Source organism: Propithecus coquereli, unplaced genomic scaffold, assembly GCF_000956105.1.
Source record: "Propithecus coquereli isolate 6110/MARCELLA unplaced genomic scaffold, Pcoq_1.0 Scaffold557, whole genome shotgun sequence".
NCBI classification, from domain to species: Eukaryota; Metazoa; Chordata; class Mammalia; order Primates; family Indriidae; genus Propithecus; species Propithecus coquereli.
Genome location: NW_012151474.1, coordinates 1,363,114 through 1,380,795, shown reverse-complemented (window position 1 = coordinate 1,380,795; position 17,682 = coordinate 1,363,114). Strand labels below are relative to the sequence as shown.

Here is a 17,682-nt window from a genome sequence, read left to right as displayed (position 1 = left end):
TTTCTAATTTTTTAGTAGAGACGGGGTCTCGCTCTTGCTCAGGCTGGTTTCGAACTCCTGAGCTCGAACAATCCGCCCGCCTCGGCCTCCCAGAGAGCTAGGATTACAGGTGTGAGCCACTGCGCCTGACCCAGTTGTCTCTATCTTTAACAAAACACACACAACCTTAAAATGAACTTTTATATATAAACCTTTATGGACGTCTGATTTCTTTTAGGGAAAATTCCTAAGAAACGGACACAGTGGTCAGAGCAGACAGACGCTGCAGGTCCTTGGCAGGTGCTGGTAAAAATGTCCCGCGACACCTGCCCGCAGCCTGTGCCCATCCCGCCTCGCTCTCGGAGCCACTAGGCTCCTGAGCTGCCATGGAGAAGCCACCCCCACCAACCCAACAACAACTACCCAGGGACTGGCAGGTGCGTACAGGGAAAATGGCTCTCCGTGGCGCTGCTCTGCGTCTGGGACGGGTGCCGCTTTCGTGTTTGTTTCTCGGCTACTTGTGTCTTCTAAGGTCTCTGCTCCTGCTCTCCGCCCATTTTCTAAAGGACTCTTTACGTATCGGCAGTTGGACCCTTGACTGCTCTGTTTTTCCCAGGCCATTTGCCTCAGGGCGTGTGACGCCGCCCTCAATGCGTGTCCCTCATTCCTTCCGAGCGCCCGGTGGGCTACGGCCCTGCTCTCCCACCTGCCCTGCTGCGCTCACGCTGCACTCGCACCCGTGCCTGGGTCCACAGATCCCCGAAGTCACCAACACTTGACCTTCAGACTCCTTGGTGCCCTGTGTGCTCGCCGCAGAACTTCCTCACAGCTGCCCCCCGCCCACCGGGCTCTGGGGGACGGTGTTACGAAACTTACTAACAGCATCGCCATTTATTCCCGCCTTCCTTTATGGGTGTCAGTAAAGGATAATAGTTTTCTGCATAAAAGGTCCTACCTTTAAAAAATGTTTATTGAAGTGTCTTGGTTACTGCGTTACTGTGAGTGGGATTCTCTGCCACCAGCATTTTGTTCACATCTAGCTTTGCTGTGACATCTGCTTATATCATATAATCACACATTGACATACAAACAACGTTGCCTGTTTCTTGTTTTCTTCTCCTAAAGACAGAGTCTCACTTTGTTGCCCCAGGTGGAGTGCAGTGGCGTCATCATAGCTCACTACAGCCTCAAACTCCTGGGCTCCAGCGACCCCTCTGCCTCGTCTTCCTGAGGTGCTGGGGCTATAGGCACACGCCACCACATCTGGCTCATTTTTCTATTTTTGGTAGAGATGGGTTCTTGCTCTTACTCAGGCTGGTCTCGGACTCCTGACCTCCAGTGATCCTCCTGCCTCGGCCTCCCAGAGTGCTAGGATTACACATGTGAGCCACCATGTCTGGCCAATTGCCTGTTTATATGTTTGGAACTTCTGTTTAATTAACCAACCGGCCAGCAAACACCAAGCCTACTACCTGCTGAGAAGCCAGGACAGGAGCAACATCCAACATTTAAAACTTCCCCAAGGAAGTTTTGAGGCTTAAGTCCCTGTTATCTCAGCCCAAAGAATTATTGCCACATCCAGGTGTCCCTGGAAAAGTAATCCAGGAAGGAAGGGAAAACCTGTCTGATGATTCTACCTGTCACTGGCCACTAGATAGCTACTTTCACCTTTACACTTCCTGTGTACTCTTATCCTAAAAGCACAGCAGGAAAAGGAACAGCCAGCAGTCACCAGGATGGTGCAGTCCTTCCACCACAGGGAGAGAGAAACGGACAGGAAGCAGGACAGTGATCAGTGGCCACCTCTCCTCTAGACTCAGCCAGGGCTCCGGCTGCAGCGTGGGGGAAGGAGCAAGCAGTGCCGAGCTGGCCCCACGCCCAGCACGGAAAGTAAACTGGCCGGAGCTGCAAGTGGGCCACCGCGGGCCCTGCGCAACCTCTGAGAGTCAACGTTTCTCCCCAGGAAGAATCTTTCACTCCCTCTGGAGTTAGTAACATTGAGTTTCAGAATGGACTGGCACTCGGAGCACCAGGGCCAGCCCCAGGCCTGGACGGTGTCGTTAGTCTCTCCTGTGGATGGGCCTGTGGGCTCTCGACAGGGGGACTCAGCCCCAGTGGCTCCTTCCCGTTCTGAAGGGCTGCTCCAGGCTGCATCCCGCAGGGAGTCCTGTCCACCAAGTCCACGCGCCCCAGAGCACGACTGCAATCAGCGCACAGCCGACCCTTTTTATTTCTGACTTGATCACACGATGGCTCACTATGACAAACCACCTGGTGTTTGCTTTACAGTAATGACGCACGATTTCCTCTTACAATGTATTTAAGTTTAAAAAGTGAAAACATTTAGAATATGCAAATAAATAGCAGGTATTACTAGTGTCTGGAGACAGCAAACCATGTGGGTGGCACAAGAACTAAGTTGGTCTGGGGTCTCCGAGTCCTAGGTCGCTCTGGAGACTTCTGAAACCCAGCGTCAATGCACTGAGCCCAGGTGGTACCTCCCAGACCTGGGGACCCGCGCCCTGAAAACGCGGCTGCAGACCTGGATGCACGACGGAGTCCCCAGTCTCAACGGCAGAGGTCTCGGGAAGATGACTCAGCGGACGATCAGCAAAGGCTCATGGAAAAAACGTTCACGTACCATTCAGTCGGGGAAACAGGCCGAGCGAGACGCCACCTGTCAAGGGACAAGGCCAGCGGGGGTGCTGGCGGGGCACAGCGGGTGACGGCAGTGGGCATCTCCAGCCAAACCCTCTTCCTTACTTCTCTCTCTAATTCCTTAGAAAGTTTTCCAAAATTTCCAAAATCAGTGTGTTTTATATTACAGAAAATATCTCAAATGTTATTTAAAATTTTTCCATTTCTGCAAAGAAAATGTCCTAACGCGTTGACTACTAGATGCTCTCAGGAATTTTACTAATAACTGTTTTTCACAACATGTTCTCATCTCTTAACAGGGAGGAACAGAAAGGCCCTGCTGAGGGCCTGGACGAGATGACCCCGGCACGGCTGCTGTGCCCTGGGAGCCTGGCACAGGCCAGCACCTCCCACCACTGCGCTTGAGACCTGGGGCTGACCGGGCTGGGGCCATCGGGTGGCCACCTCCATCGTGCTCTGATCACGAGTCTCCAGACCCCCAGGCCATGGCACAGGGCAGGGCTGCCCCCGGCTTGCTAAGGCGGCCCAGGAAGCCCAGGGCAGAGCCCTTTCTCAGTGAAGGACAACCACGCAGAGGAAATCCTGATTAGACCTGGAAAAACCAGGCAGACAAAAAACTAAACAAGGACACAAACCCGCAGGTTTACCGCACCTTCTCGCTGTGTGCAGCCTGGCTCCTCACCACGGGACGAGGAGGAGGGGAGGGAGGAAGCCCAGTGTGGACTGGAGAAAGCAGGTCGGAAGGACCTCAGTCAGCAAAGCCACTCCCAGCTGGGCAGGGGCAGACCTGGGATTTGCATAAACACTCCTCAACAGAAGAAAAGCCTGCAGATAATCCCGGGCCAACGAAGGGGCCTTCCCTGCAGCCCGGGACACCACTCTTATCTTCCAGGCACCGTCTTTGTTCAAGGCCGGGGAGACTCTTCGAGGGGCAAAGAGCAGCTGCACCGTCCGTGCACACACTGCGGGCAGACGAGGCCCAGGCCCGGGCAGCACAGGCCGCGCCTCGCACCTCACGATGCCAGCCGAGAGGCCTGTGAGTGCCAGAAAGGCAAGGCCGTCGCAGCCACATGTGTGTGGCAACTCCGACCTGAGCAGCCGCCAAGTTTGGGGTCAAAGATAAAAACAACGAAGGCTCTTTTCCGAAATCAAAAGGGCTAAACATCTGAGGAGGAGGAAAGGGAAGGCGACGCAGACGGTCTCCCTGGCTGCATCTGCTCGTACTCTCTTCTGGAAGCACCGAGGCACCTTCCACGGCACCTCTCTCCTGCCCCTCGAGCACTGGGCCACAGACCTGTCTGCGCACCTCCCTTGCAACAGAACGGAAGAGGCCAGAGCAGGCCCCGAGTGCCTGTCCCACGGCCTGTGAGGTCCCCTCGCCCTCCTGGACTTCCTGCCAGAACACTGAGCACAACGGCATCACAACCTGGGGGGACTGCCCCATCGTATCCCTTCCTGTTCACACACCTGACAAGGCACAGATGGACTCCTGCCGGCTGCAGACACTGAGCCTGGTGACACCCCTCCCTGTGAAGCCCCTCCTGGACCACCACTGCTGTCCGTGATCCACCCCGCTGCACACACCCTCCCTCCGGCCTCTGCCACAGGTGCTGCTGGCCTTCCCTTGGGGACCTAGTAATATACACAAACAATGACACACACAGGCTGTGATGTAACTTGTACATCCTAGCACCACTTCTAAACTTCACGTCCCCTACACACACAAAAGGAGTCCCGCAGCACACGCCACGAGCGCGGTGAATGGACAAAAAGGAGCCAATTCCCACCGACGTGCTCTACTTAGAATTCCCGACAATCCCAGGAGCCCAGGCTGCAGATCCTGACCCGGACGTCCTCCAATGCAGCAGGGCTTTCCTGAGGGCCAGGAGATTCATAACCTCTGTTCCCTGAGAGCTGCCCTTGCCAACGACAGCCCTTCCAAGGGCGAGACAGACAGCAGCCCCTAGCGAGAGGGCACCGTGGCCAGACACAGCACGTCAACCTAAGGATGTGGACGACGTATCTGAACTTAATCCTGAGCAAGTAATGCGGAGAAACATAACTACTAACAACGTAACACACCTATTCTCACCCACTTGCATTTTACTTTCTGGATGAATAAAAAGAAGAAACAATCACTTGTACCATCTCAGTGGCGGACGAGCGTCACTCACATTTCCTACCGTTTCAGTGGTGAGGGCCACGCCACCGAAACACATTCTCAGACCCTTCCAAGACGATCAACACTGCTCTTGCTCTCTAGGTCACCCCCACTCCCACCTAGGACCCCACGAAGAATAAGGGGTCTCACTCTGTCGCCTGGGCAGAGTGCAGTGGCGTCACCACAGCTCACAGTAACCGCCAACTCCTGGGATCAAGTGACCCTGCTGCCTCAGCCACCCAGAGTGCTAGGATTACAGGCAGGAGCCACTGTGCCCAGCCTATAATTAGGTTTTAATATAAGACAGGAAACACCACTATTTTTCTATCCACCCAACTGTATCAAACGGTTGGGCAACTTCTGGAGCGCTCACGGGGCGAGCAGTCCAGAGACAGCTCAGCACAGCCACGGCCCTGACCTGGAGGGCCCGTTCCAGGAGCCCCGCGGGTGCCTGCACCGTCGGATCATACCAAACCTCGCGCACACACACAGTTTTTTCCTTTACACACATACATATGACAAAGTTTAATTTATAAACTAGGCACAGTAGGAAATTACCTAGTAATAAAGTAGAACAACTATAACAACACACTGTATAAATGAAAATTACGTGGACGTGGTCTCTCTCACTCTCAAGGTCTCTTACTGTACCATTCGCACTGATTTTCAAACCACGGTTGACTGGGGGTGACGGGAACAGTAGAAAGCGAACCCGTGGATACGGGGAACCTGACTTTTCCTCCAAAGTGCCCTGGGCACAGCGGCTTCCTCAGAGCCAGGCAGTTAAGCAATGCCCAGGACAGATCAGAAGGGCAAGTTTCTCTGGTGGTAACAGAAAAACCACCGGCTGTACCAAAGCTGACCCTGCAAGGACGGGGGCATCGCACTCCGGCAAGTTCCGAGTGGGCCGCCCAGGGCAACCTGCGCTCCATGGCCTCAGAATGTCGGAGGTAGCCCCAGAGCGTCCCGGACAAGCTGTGTGTGTGACAAACTCAGGGTCAGCAGAGCTGCCTCCGCCCTGGGGGTGGAGGACAGTTCATCACGACCTTCGGATCCCAGAGGTGGACGGACCCCACTCCCGGAAGGTATCAAGGGACGGTGCTGAAACGGAGGCAAGGAACCTGCTCACACGCGGCAGCCATGCCGGGCAGGGCTGAAGGAGGGATGGCAGCGCCCAAGAACTCAGGAGGCAGTCAGCAGAGGGAAACCCAAGACAGTGGAGTGCAAGGGACCACCAGCCAGAGCAGACCCGAGTGGCTGTCGCCCTTCTCCACAGCTCGGGCCGAGGGCCGCACGGACATACCCACGTCTGTAAGACGAGTCCCAACACAGAACAAACGTGAACAGCAGCATTTACACACGCAGTGTCTCATACTGTACGTTACACCCTGACCCTAACCAGCCCCTTATCCAGAAGTTGACTCTAAACCATGCTTCTTACCCTCTTTGTGGGAGTCATGAATGTCTTTGAAGAAACTGGCTACGCCAGCTGGGCCCCTCCCTGCCTGAGATCCTGAGACCCCCGGGGCGCCTCCAGCTGCAGGGGAGGGGCTCATCCCAGACAACTCTGAGCAGGCACTGGGGGCTCACACGGGGCGCTGACACAGATGTCTGCGAACCCAACAGGAAAACAGGGTGGCTTCAGCGACAGCAAAGAACCAGGGCCAAGCGAGTGCTGAGGCCAGGCGCCCCGGGGCGAGCCCTCCTCAGCCAGGACCTCCCGCCGCAGGCCTGTGGGCAGTGCAGCCGCACGAGTCCCGTGGACGTCTGAGCGAACAGCTCACAGGCAGCCGGGCAGTTCGTACGAGAAGGTCCCAGTCACGCTCGTGTGCACCATGACATCACCCGCCTGCGCCAGCCGGAGGACAGCACACTCGCCGCCTCAGCTGTGAGCACACCACTGGGCTGGCTGTGAAGACTGGAAGTAGGTTTCACAAAAGGGATTTACCCCTAGTTATGTGGATGTGTTCTACAGAACGGGATGGAAGGTTCTGTGCTCGTCTGGAAGAGTGACGCAGACCGCACTATGGCAACCGCACCTGGTCGGGAGAGCGGCTGGTCAGAAAGTCCCGAAGCAGATTCCGACAGGACACAGCTCGCCCATCGCCTCTCAGCGTGCAACACCCGAGTGGGCGAGGAAGCGCTTTGGGAAAGAGGGGCGTTAGGCTGGGTAAGAAAAAGAAGGGGCTCCCCAAAGGACAGGGATGAGGGCTGAGTGCCGCTCAGACGGTTTGGGCGGCGCTTCCTGTCCTGACCCGCCTGACCCATGCCAGGAGAGGCCCTCGGTCCTAGCCCTCTGCTAAAAGCACGCCTGCCCGCCTGCTGCATGTCTGCGCCTCCCTCTCCCGAAGCCGAGGGGTCACGAAGTGCTCGGGCGTCAGGAGCTCCTCGGGCTGCAGACCGAGCAAACGCGCGGCTTTGCTCAGGCTGACCGTCCCGCAGACGCCCTGCTGCCCCACACAGAATCCCTCCTCGATGTTCTGTTCAGCAAATGAAGCCAAAGTCTTTCCAAGCGGCTCTCCCTAGATGAAATGACGTCATTCTCCTCCTATTTCAGGTAAGAAAAGTTCCTTCTATCCACCTGATGATTAAAAATTCCCAGCCTGTACAGGCGAGGCCATTCACCAGGGAGGTCACACACACGCATGCGTCACTGCCAGGGAGTCCAGCTACTCTGGAAAGGGCGGTCACACCAGTTCTGGCTGATAAGGGAAAAGGAAGCAGGAGCTCTGTGCTGGAAATTCTGCTCTGGTGAAACCCTTGCCCTCCGGGCTGGGAGTGGGCCTGGCAGGGCTCCCTCGGGGTGATCAAAGACAGACTGGAGACTCCCGAGCACCCAGGAGCCAGGCTGAATGGAGATCAAGTGCTGCGGGAGAGCCCCGGTCTGCGGCCAGCAGCGTGCGTGCGTACGTGTGTGTGTGCATGCGCGTGTGTGTGCGCAGGTGTGCGTATGTGACCATGTGTGCGTGTGTGGCAGCCATAGGAGCACAACTGAGTGCTCTGAGAGGCTAAGGAAGGGGATGTGAGTCTAACAGGAGGGAAATGGACCAGGTCACACACAGGATGGGAGACTGGCTCTGCCCCGTTGGAGATGAAAGCTGGGTCCGATTTCAGGAAGAACCATTTAGTCCAGAGTTTGCTGAACTGCGCCTGAGCAAGGATCAGACCAGAGAGCATCTGAGTTCTCACTGACCCCGTCACTAACGTCAGAATCTGTCAGTGTCTGAGGGTCCATAGCCAGGGGTCTGTGATCTGTTGCCTGGTGTGGAGCCAATAAGTGCCACCACCTTTAAAGGACTCCTTTGGATTCGTAACACACCCCTCTCCTGGAGAGGTTAAGCAGCACCGGATTCAAACAGGACCACTGGAGCTGCGCACACACGCCTCACCCCGTGAGTTAGCGCGTGGCCACAGCATGGAAACAACAGCTGGCCGTAGGCGAGGCCGTCCTCCAAACCTCTGCTAAAAGCACACTCCCTCCTGAATAAAAACCCTCCCTGAGTTGGAAACACAGACACCTGATATGGGAGACCCGCCCCGCCCCCTCCTTTCTTGGAAACAAGGATATGTTAGCGGGGGCTGGAGAGGGAGGTCTCTGGCCAGTGTCAAGACGCTCCTAAGCCACTGAAGCACATACGCTAACGGGACTCACGCACCTGCCGAGCTACACAGACTGACCTTTGACCTGGATGTCACGAGCTGGGTCTCTGCTTCACAGACCCTTCACAGGATCTGGACAGGCATGACAGTGCCACCCTGTCAATCTGAAAGGTGGACTGAGCTAGCTCTGCTTACAAAAATCAATCTGCAATTCTGTCAATCCTACAACACTTGACTGTGTCACGAGGTAAAAATGCGGGCTGCTACCAAACCTGAAACTTATGGACGGCGTTCAGATGTCAGCTCGGGGGCGGGGCTCTGTGACGGGCACCGGAGACAGAGGGCAGCAAGACAGAGGCTGGTGAGTGCGTGCTGATGTGACAGCAGGGACGGCATGCACTAGGGGCGGGAGAACAGCGAGAGGGGGAGCTTTGCGTGCAGGGGAATCTGAGCGAAGCCCTGGAGGAGGCGGGGGGCAGCCCATCCAGGCAGAGGGATCTGCCCAGGTGAGGCCCCGGGGGGCTCGGGGAGGATGCAGCCCCGGGGCTGAATCCACGCTGGGACTTTGGGGCACTTGAGGGGAAGGGCTTCCATCAAAACGGGGCTTGAAAAGGCCCAACAAGACAGAGCAGTGTCAAGGTCAACAGCAGCTTTTCTGTTCAGATGACGGTACCAACTCCAAAATCACTTAAAGAGTGGTTACTGTAACATAAAAAGATTCAACATGCCTAAAATATGTGATTATTAATGTTCTTTAAGAACATTACCTTGCCCAATGTTAGGAAAGTATGAAAAAAACAGTACATTTAGAAAAGTGAATTCACTAGGATCCGGAGGATGGAAAGTCAAACCGGCCCCTGCACAGCTAAGAACCGCCGCCGCCACGCGTAACCCACAGACAGACCGCACGCCGAGAGCTCATTCTTAGAAACGCAACTGTATACGAGAAAGGACACTGGACAGTTACGTGGACAAGACGAGGGGATGAGGGGTTTGCGTTCATGCCCTGGTGGTGGCGAACCCTCCCAGATCAGAGCCCCAGAGCCCCCCTGAAGGGAAGTGTGAGAAGAAAGCATTTGGGCCAAGGACCAGGGTAGGGGGCCCACGCTGAGCTGTGTGGGGAGCATGGCCTCTCCAAGGTGTGGCCCCACGTGGCTCTGGCCATGCTGCTGTCCATGACCACAGGTCTCGAGGAGCCCAGCTTTACTGGCAGGTGTAGGCAAAGCCTGGATTTTTATGATTTGAGTCAAAGAAAACACGTATGCAGCCAAAGGCCTTGGAAAAGTCTTGGGCCACTTCCTGAGAAGGAGCTACTTTGATCCCCTCGCTCTGCTGTGTGGGCTGGAATGCAGTGGTGTGATCACTGCAGCCTCAAACTCCTGGGCTCAAGCGATCCTCCTGCCTCAGCCTCCCCAGTAGGTGTGACTACAGGAGCACCACCACGCCTGGCTGATTTCACTGTGTTCGTAGAGACGGGTCTTTTCGCTCTGTTGCTCAGGATGGTCTTGAACTGCTGGCCCAAGCAGGAGGCTCAGCCTGGCAGCTCCTCACACAGTTAAAACAGTGACCACAGGATGCAGTAGTCCAACTCCTAGGCGTACACCAAGGCAAACAAAAGCCTATGTCCACAAAAACTTGCACAAAAACGTTCACATTCACAACAGCCAAAATGTGAGAATGCCCTGATGTGCACGGGTGGACGAATGGGCCGACAAACGTGGCCCACTACACAATTTTCCACGCAGCCACAGAAAGGGGTGAAGCACTGCCACGTGGATGAAACTTAGAGCATCACTCTCAGCGAGAGGAGTCGGTCACAAAAGGCCACGTATCGTGTGATTCTGTCTCTGGGCAATGTCCTGGATGGCAGGCCCTGCGCACAGAAAGCAGACTAGTGGCTGTGAGGACGGGGGTCTGGAGACAACGGGGAGTGACTGCTAACTGGTAAAAGGTTTGTTTTTGGGAGATAAACGTGTTCTACAATTGGATGTGGTGATGGCCACACGGCTCTGTGAATATTCTAAAAACCGCTGAATTGTCACTTTAAATGGGTCACATGGCACATAAACTGTATCTCAATAAAGCTGTATACCACCCCACACCTTTATCCAGCTCTCTGGCTCTCTAGTGAGGACCACCCTTCTGCTCTAACATCCAGGTATGTTTGAAAGGAGAGAAAAAGGGCCGTCCCAGGCCTGTCTTTGGGCCTTTGCTGGGGGTCTCTGCGGTGCCCACCATAGGGGCCCTCACATCAGCGGAGCCCGGCATGGGAGGAGAGCAGCAGAGAGCTCAGGGAGCCCCAGGTGCGCAGCATCACAGACCCCTGCAGGACCCAAGGCCTCACCCAAGCGCCAGGGGCCAGAGGTGCTTTGGAACCCAGAACTCTCCTGACTTAGGACAGTAACGCGGTGCGCACGGTGTGTGTCACATCACACGTGCTACACACGGGCGCACGTGCTCATCGAAGCGCATCAGAGTCCATCTGGTGAGCGTGAGCCCTTTCTCCGGGGAACCGACGCGAGAGAGCCGCCTGCGTGCGGGACAGAAAGAGCTGGGAGAGCTCTGGGTCTGGGCAGCAGGGCCCTGGCCAGGAAGCCGGGCCTACCTTGGTGGCTGTGGCGAGCGGGGCCGGGGCTTCTCCTTGTCCTTGTCCCGCTCCTTCTCCCGCTCGCGGTCGCGGTGCTGCCGGTCCTTCTCGTCGCGCTTGGCCCGCTCGCGTTCCCACTCCTCCTTCCTCCGCTGCCGCTCCTTGTCGCGCTCCCGCTCTCGCTCGCGCTCGCGCTCCCTCTGCCGGCGCTCCCGCTCGCGGTCCCGCTCCCGCTCGCGCTCCCGCTCGCGCTGTCTGTTCTCTCTCTCGCGCTCCCGCTCCCTTTCCTTGTTAAAAAGCCAAACACACAGGAGTAGGATTGGAGCACGCGTGGGGAGGCGGGCGGGGCGGGGAGAGGAGGGTGCAGGGAGCACTCTCAGTGCTGACTGGATTCCAGAGTTTCTCCTCAAAACACAGCGTCAAAAAACAGGCAGACGCCAAATTAGAGCCAGACACAACCTAAAAGTGATGTTCTCCCAACCACGACCGCTAGACTAACTCAGTCGAGACCTCTGGCCCCTACGGTGGGCTCTGGGGGGCCGAGGTGGAGGATCGCTTGAGGCCAGGGGTCCGAGGTTGCAGTGAGCTGTGATGGCACCACTGCACCCCAGCCTGTTGACAGAGTGAGACCCTGTCACTAAAAAACAAGCAAAAACCCCCAAAACTCTGCAACCACAGCCCAGTGTGAATGGAGAGGCGGCTCTCCATGTGCGGCCTGGGCCAGCCCCTCCGCCTGGACTCGGCCCTGTCTGCAGGAAGAGGGGTGTGAGCTGTCCCCCAGGGGCAGGTGCCCATGAAGCACCTCACTTAGCGTCATTCCTGTTTTCTAACACAACCCTCAAATGTGGGTTTGAATGATTCCTCTGATTTATTCATTTGCTCTAATATTCAAAGTTAAAACTGAAAAAAGTCCAATCACAGTGCACCCGACAGACTTCAGGCTTTAGGCCGCCTGTGGGCAAATGCCGAGTGCGCCCCCGGCCTTCCAGCCGCTGCCCCTCGGATGCAGCAGAGGAGGGACACGGAAGGGAGTGACTCCCAGGGCTTTCTCCTCCTTTAAGGCTGCCCTGCCCAGGATCCAGGACCAGGACCCTGCAGCCCAGACACAACCGAGGAAGCGGCTCCACGGGAGGGGAGCACAGGAGCACCAACCTGGGGGTTCTGGCACTAGGGGGCCCTCTTCTCTCCACACGCTCACCCACGTGGGCTCCTGGGCACTCATGCCCGTCCCAGCAGCCGTAGCACAAAGTGCTCAGCTGCTCCTCCTGATCTGTTCCGCGGGCAGCTTTGCCAACCCCCTGGAGCTGAAAGGACCTGGTCTGCAGGACAGGAAGGACCCGTCCCTAAGCACACTGCACTCAGGCTCACCGACTCGGGGGGAGGAGACCCCAGCACAGGGCCAGCTTCCATCGGACCAGTGGGGCGGGACAGGCCCACGGTCAGACTTACCGGGTTGAGTTAAAAGGGCGAGAACAAGCATGACGATGACCAGTGTCACCACAAAAGAGCCGAGGAGAGCAAGACACACTCCCTCGAAACTTGCCTCAGGAACCTTATGGGAAATCTAATTTTAAAAAAACCACAGCAAGGACAAAGTTGGTAGGAAAATCCCTGTTCCAATGACCACAGACGTCATCCGTGGGTCTGAGTGAGTCCTCACATGCGATCTGTCTGGGTCTGAAACGAGCACACGTGCTGACAGCACAGGCCCGGGTGAAGTCCCAGGAAAGGAAGGGGAGACTGGAACGAAAAGGTCTGCAGTTTTAGGCATACTTACTCGGTAATTATGGTACGGTTCTGATTCTGTGTACTGAACCCTGAAATTCTCATACTGTCCACCACGCCAAAACCGCTCTATTTCATAGTCATAATAAGGGTCCGCGTAAGGCTCCAGTCTGAAAAAAGAGCCAATAAACAGTAAATCTGATCACTCAGGAATCCCAATGCAAAAATATCACGTAAAACGTTAGAAGATGCAAGCCAACGCCACGTTAAGAAAATAATACACTGTGGGTGGGATTTAGGAATGCAAGGGGGAGTCAGTGTTAGGAAATCCACTAGTAAACTACATATAATCATAAACCAAAAAGTCACAGGACTATGTTCATACATGACAAAAATATCTTTGACAAAAATCCCACACCCAATCTTGACAAAAAATACTCAAGGAAAGAGGAATTGATTCATTCGTAACAAAAATATATTTGTATGCTTCAGAACTAAAGCCAGCCTCTCATTCAGTGGAGAAACAGGACGGCCGTCCCCTCGGATCAGGAGGCGGAAGACCTGCCGTCTCCACCACTCTGGCCAGTGTGCGTGGGCACCGCCAGCTCGCCGGGACGAGAGGGGCCCACAAGAGGCACGAGAACAAGAAAAAACAGGAGCGAAATTGTCTTGACTTGCAAAGTATACGACACTGTAACTGGAAACCCTGGAGACCTGCGAATGAAGCCAATTCACACAAACGAGAGACCCACGAGGCAGAAGGGCAAAACATTCACGTTCCGTAACAGCGTCTTCATGCACACGCGTAGTAGCCAGTTAGGACACAGGGAGCAGAGCACACCTTGTTTACAAGGGCAAGAAAGAAGGAAAAGCACTTAGGAATAAACCACATTGAACCAGAAACATGCAGGGCCTAGTCCTGAAAGAACAAAGCCCGTGTGAACGAGGGGAGGCCCCTTGCTCTGGGACAGGGTGGCCCGGCATCACCAAGTCAGCTCCTTTATGGAGCCAGACAAGTTGACACCCAAGTTCACATGGAAAATCGGACCCCAAGACCAGCCAAGAAAACCCCAGGAGAGAAATGCCCTCTGAGACATCACAACATCCTACGAAGCCTCTGTAATTAAACTAGTGTCGCTGCGGCACGGGGAGAAACAAACGGCCCGTGAAAGACGGCAGGAGCCCACACAGAGCCAAGCACATACAATGAGGGTGGCACCTCGCAGGCAAAGGGTGCTCTTTACTGAATGGGGGGACAACTGACCAGCTACCGGGGAGAAGGCCAGGCCAGGCCCCACCTCATGCAACACACCTCCACCGGCTCCTGCCCAGGGATGGCGGGACTCTGCTCCGAACTCCTGGCGGAGCCCACCCCTCGCTCCTCCTTCCCGGTGGGGCAGAGAGGAAGGGAGGGCACTCTGGGCCGGGCCAGCGGCAGATGGTCCCCGAGGCTCCTCCAGGGGATTTCTTGGCTCCAGACCAGGTCTTCCCACTGGGTAGACTGGGCGGGAATCTGAGGCCCAGCCCTGGGTGGCTGCGGACACCCTCTAGGCCACCTCGTCACCCGTCTGCCTGTGCAGTCTGGCTGCTCTCTGGGAAGTCTCTCCTTAGCACTGCAACGCCTCCAGCAAGGAGACTGACCCAAATCCGGCTCTGCCAAAGGGCACAGCCTTTGCTCATTCCAAACTGCCAGAAGTCGTTCAAACAACCACACTTGCACACTGCTCAAGTAATATTTAATCGTAACCATCAGTAAATATTTGCAGAGGCCTGCGGTGGCACACACAATCGAGTGAGACTCCAGAACCCTTTCCCAGAGGGTTCCCTGCTCTGGCAGGATGGTAGGGCCAGCACATTCATTTTTGGAAACTGTGATTAAGCCAAATGGAAAAGGCCTCTGTCCTGCAGGATTTCGAGAAGTCGCAGGACAGGGGAGTCAGACACGGGCAGCCGACAGAGCCGGAACTCGCGTTTCCTCAGGCCGGCTCCCGGGAACCGCCAGTCCAGCAGGGCCCCTTCTGTGGCAACACGCCAACATGCCATCAAGAAACGCAACCCTGCTAAGAACTGACTCCTCAGCACCACCTCGAAAAACTCTGGAAAACATTCAAAATGAATTTGGAGGGTGGTTGTTTAATCCATGTAATTCTAAAATAAATCCTACTGAACAGTATCGTGGTCTGTACAAACGCCTCCCCAATTGTTTCAGGGAGTCTTAAGACGTCGATGGGCCTTCTGAGAGCAGCGTTCTGTGGTCAAGCGGCCTGCGCACACCAGGTGCCATCGCAGACGCCTCATGTCCCCAGAGATCCGGGCAGTGTCACACTCGGCACCGGCCCGTAGAGCGGACCTGCCCCTCACTGGAGAGAAAGCACCGAGGCCTTGGCCAAGGAGGAACCACAGGACATACCCCATCCCCGGTGTGGTGGAGGTGGCTTCTGTCCACAGCCCCCCAGGGAGAGGCGTGGCAGGAGACAAGAACGTGGAAGAATTAGAAGTTTGGAGCTGGAAGCTTAGAGATCATTTAGTTTAACCATTTCATTTGAGATGAGGAAACTGAGGCTCAGAAGATAACACTAGGAAAGTTCTAAAACACCTACCATCGTTTACTTGTTATCTAACAGTTATAAAATGCTCGTCTGTGACATGAAACTCGCCTTTACGTGATCAAGGTCAGAACCGTAGTGACCCTGACCCAGAGCCTGGCGGAGGGAGGCTGTGCTCCCCGCCTGCTCTGCCTCCTATAGGGACCTAACGTGAGGAGGAAGGGTCAGGTGGGTTCCCCCACGTGCAGGGCAAGCCTAACTCTCCAAGCAACCCAACCCCTCCTCCCCAAACACGGGGGCTTCCCAAGGCACCAGTACAAGGGTACAAACCACGTGTAATAAGCACACGAGTCAGCAAGCATGAGTTCTTGACGGGCTTAGAGACCCTGTGTACCTGACAACAGACTGGAATGACATCTAATTCCTTTCCTGCAGCAGGGAGGCCTGACTCAGGTCAGCAAGCTGTTAATCGAGCCAGGCACTGTGCTAGTCAGTAGCGGATATGAGGACAGGGAAGCAGGCCTGTGCCCCGTCTGTGGATGGGGGGGCTGGGCCCCGTCTTTCTGTGGGTGGGGGAAGCTGTGCCCATCTTTCTATGGGTGGGAGGCTGGGCCCCATCTTTCTGTGGATGGGGGGGCTGGGCCCCGTCTTTCTGTGGGTGGGGGTGCTGTGGCAGGAAGGGTTGGTATTTTCTCAGTTAAGTGTCTGGGACAATGGAGGCGCTCGGCCAGCACTTGGGGGACCCAGGATCTGATGAAAGGTGTGTGCCTTCTGAAAACCACTGTTCCGGTTTCTCTGAACCCCACCGTGACGTACTATTCCAACAGAGAAGAAGTCTGCACCCCCCCTTCAAAAACAGCTGCTCTGGGCCACGGTCTGGGCTGCGGATGTGACTAGGAGTTGGCGAGGGCAGTCCTGGGCCTGGGTGTGTTGCCTAACGGTCTGCCCCCGGCTGAACAAGAAGCCACCGTGACAGTGTTCCTCACAGATGACATCCTGAGCCGGCTTCGGGATCACACGCCTGCCGGGCTTGGAACAGTGTCCCCGGCAGCCCTACGTAGAGACGTTCCTTAGTGTCCTGTGTGCACGAGGCTTCTCGAGTCAGCTGGTGTCTGAACAAAGTGCCTGAGGCGGCGGAGAGGCACCAGCAAAGCATCATTTTCACTGAGCGATCCTGATGGGCGAACTGCTCAATTCCCACAGAGGGACACAGAAGAGTCAGTTTTCCCGTCCTTTGTACCGTGTCTCAGAATCGTTCCTCAAGAGCTCTCGGACAGGTACGATTCTACCGGGACGTACCCGGCTCCACACGACGACACGGAAGCCTGCCCGCGGGAAGGAGGCTCTATGTGACAACTGTTCAGTGTTTCCACCGCAAAACTCAACATCAGGGAACAAAATCAAGGGGTACATCCGCAGGCTGGGGTGAGCAGGGGCTCGCTCCGTTCTGAGTCCCAGCGCCACCAACTCTCCCCCGACCCCCGCCGCTAAGTTCTAAGAGTGCCAGCCTGCGCCGGCTCCCGCCACACCCAGTGCTTTCTTCTCACCTCTGCAGCCGCCTCGTCCACTCGTCTACCCGTGAGACGACACGTCCACCTGTGAGGCGCTCTCTGCTAAAATCGCCAGGTGGTCTCTACATCCTGCCGGGACCGTTCCTGCCGTGCCCACCAGAAACACAGAGCTCTTTCCCACAGCCACATGTGCCCTGACCCTGTGCCAGGGGTCCTGACTCATCAGGTCTGGGGTGGGGCCTGGCACAAAAGCCCCCAGGTTCACTCTACTGCACAGAGGATATTAAAAAGAGAAATAAAACACAAGGAAAAGCCTGGCTCTCAGATACCAGAAAAAAACTTCAGCCCTATCTGTAGTGGCTTTAGAATTTAAGGACTCTGCAGTGTAGACACCTGCTCCCGGCAGATAAGGTGGGAGCCAGCAGCCAGCTTCTGTCACCTGGGACCAAAACAGGAGGGCAGGACTAAAGACACTTGTTTCTGCAACCTCGGAGGGCGCCGCACAGAACCTCAGAGACCCGAGGAACCACTTCCGATCAGGGACACTTCCCAGCTCTGCCCAGCAGGGGGAACCAGAGGCAGGTGTCGAGGACCAACCCGAAGTTCCAGGACCTTTCCTTCCCCACTCAAACTACTGCACACGCTTGGAGCACCCTGTGCTTTTCATGGGGCTCTGCCCACACCAGCTCCTGTGCGTGAACACCCTCCAAGGCAGGAAGGACGGTGTCGTCCACACCTACCCCAACACCTCTGGAGCACCAGGGCATGTCCCCATGATCCTGCAGACGGCAGAGTCCAGACTGTCCTGACTGCAACCCTCCTGTGATCAGACACTGTCAACACGGAATTTAATAAGAAAACATACAAGTTTTAACTACATCTTTAAATTTCTACCCCTTCAACCTCTGTGGTGTC

General features: G+C 55.9%; 1 protein-coding gene across 4 annotated transcripts in view; it reads right to left on the bottom strand.

Moving 5' to 3' along the window:
• ZC3H18 (zinc finger CCCH-type containing 18) overlaps positions 1–17,682 on the bottom strand; it is a 71,617-nt gene that overhangs the window by 13,237 nt on the left and 40,698 nt on the right. For 3 of the 4 annotated variants that reach the window (XM_012657677.1, XM_012657678.1, XM_012657680.1), the window contains 2 exons: positions 12,763–12,880; positions 11,004–11,272 (listed from right to left, as the gene is read on the bottom strand). The exons of the other annotated variant lie outside the window; for it this stretch is intronic. In XM_012657677.1, the coding sequence (XP_012513131.1) occupies positions 11,004–11,272; positions 12,763–12,880 (387 nt within the window). The remainder of the gene's footprint in view (positions 1–11,003; positions 11,273–12,762; positions 12,881–17,682) is intronic. 4 annotated transcript variants of the gene reach the window in all.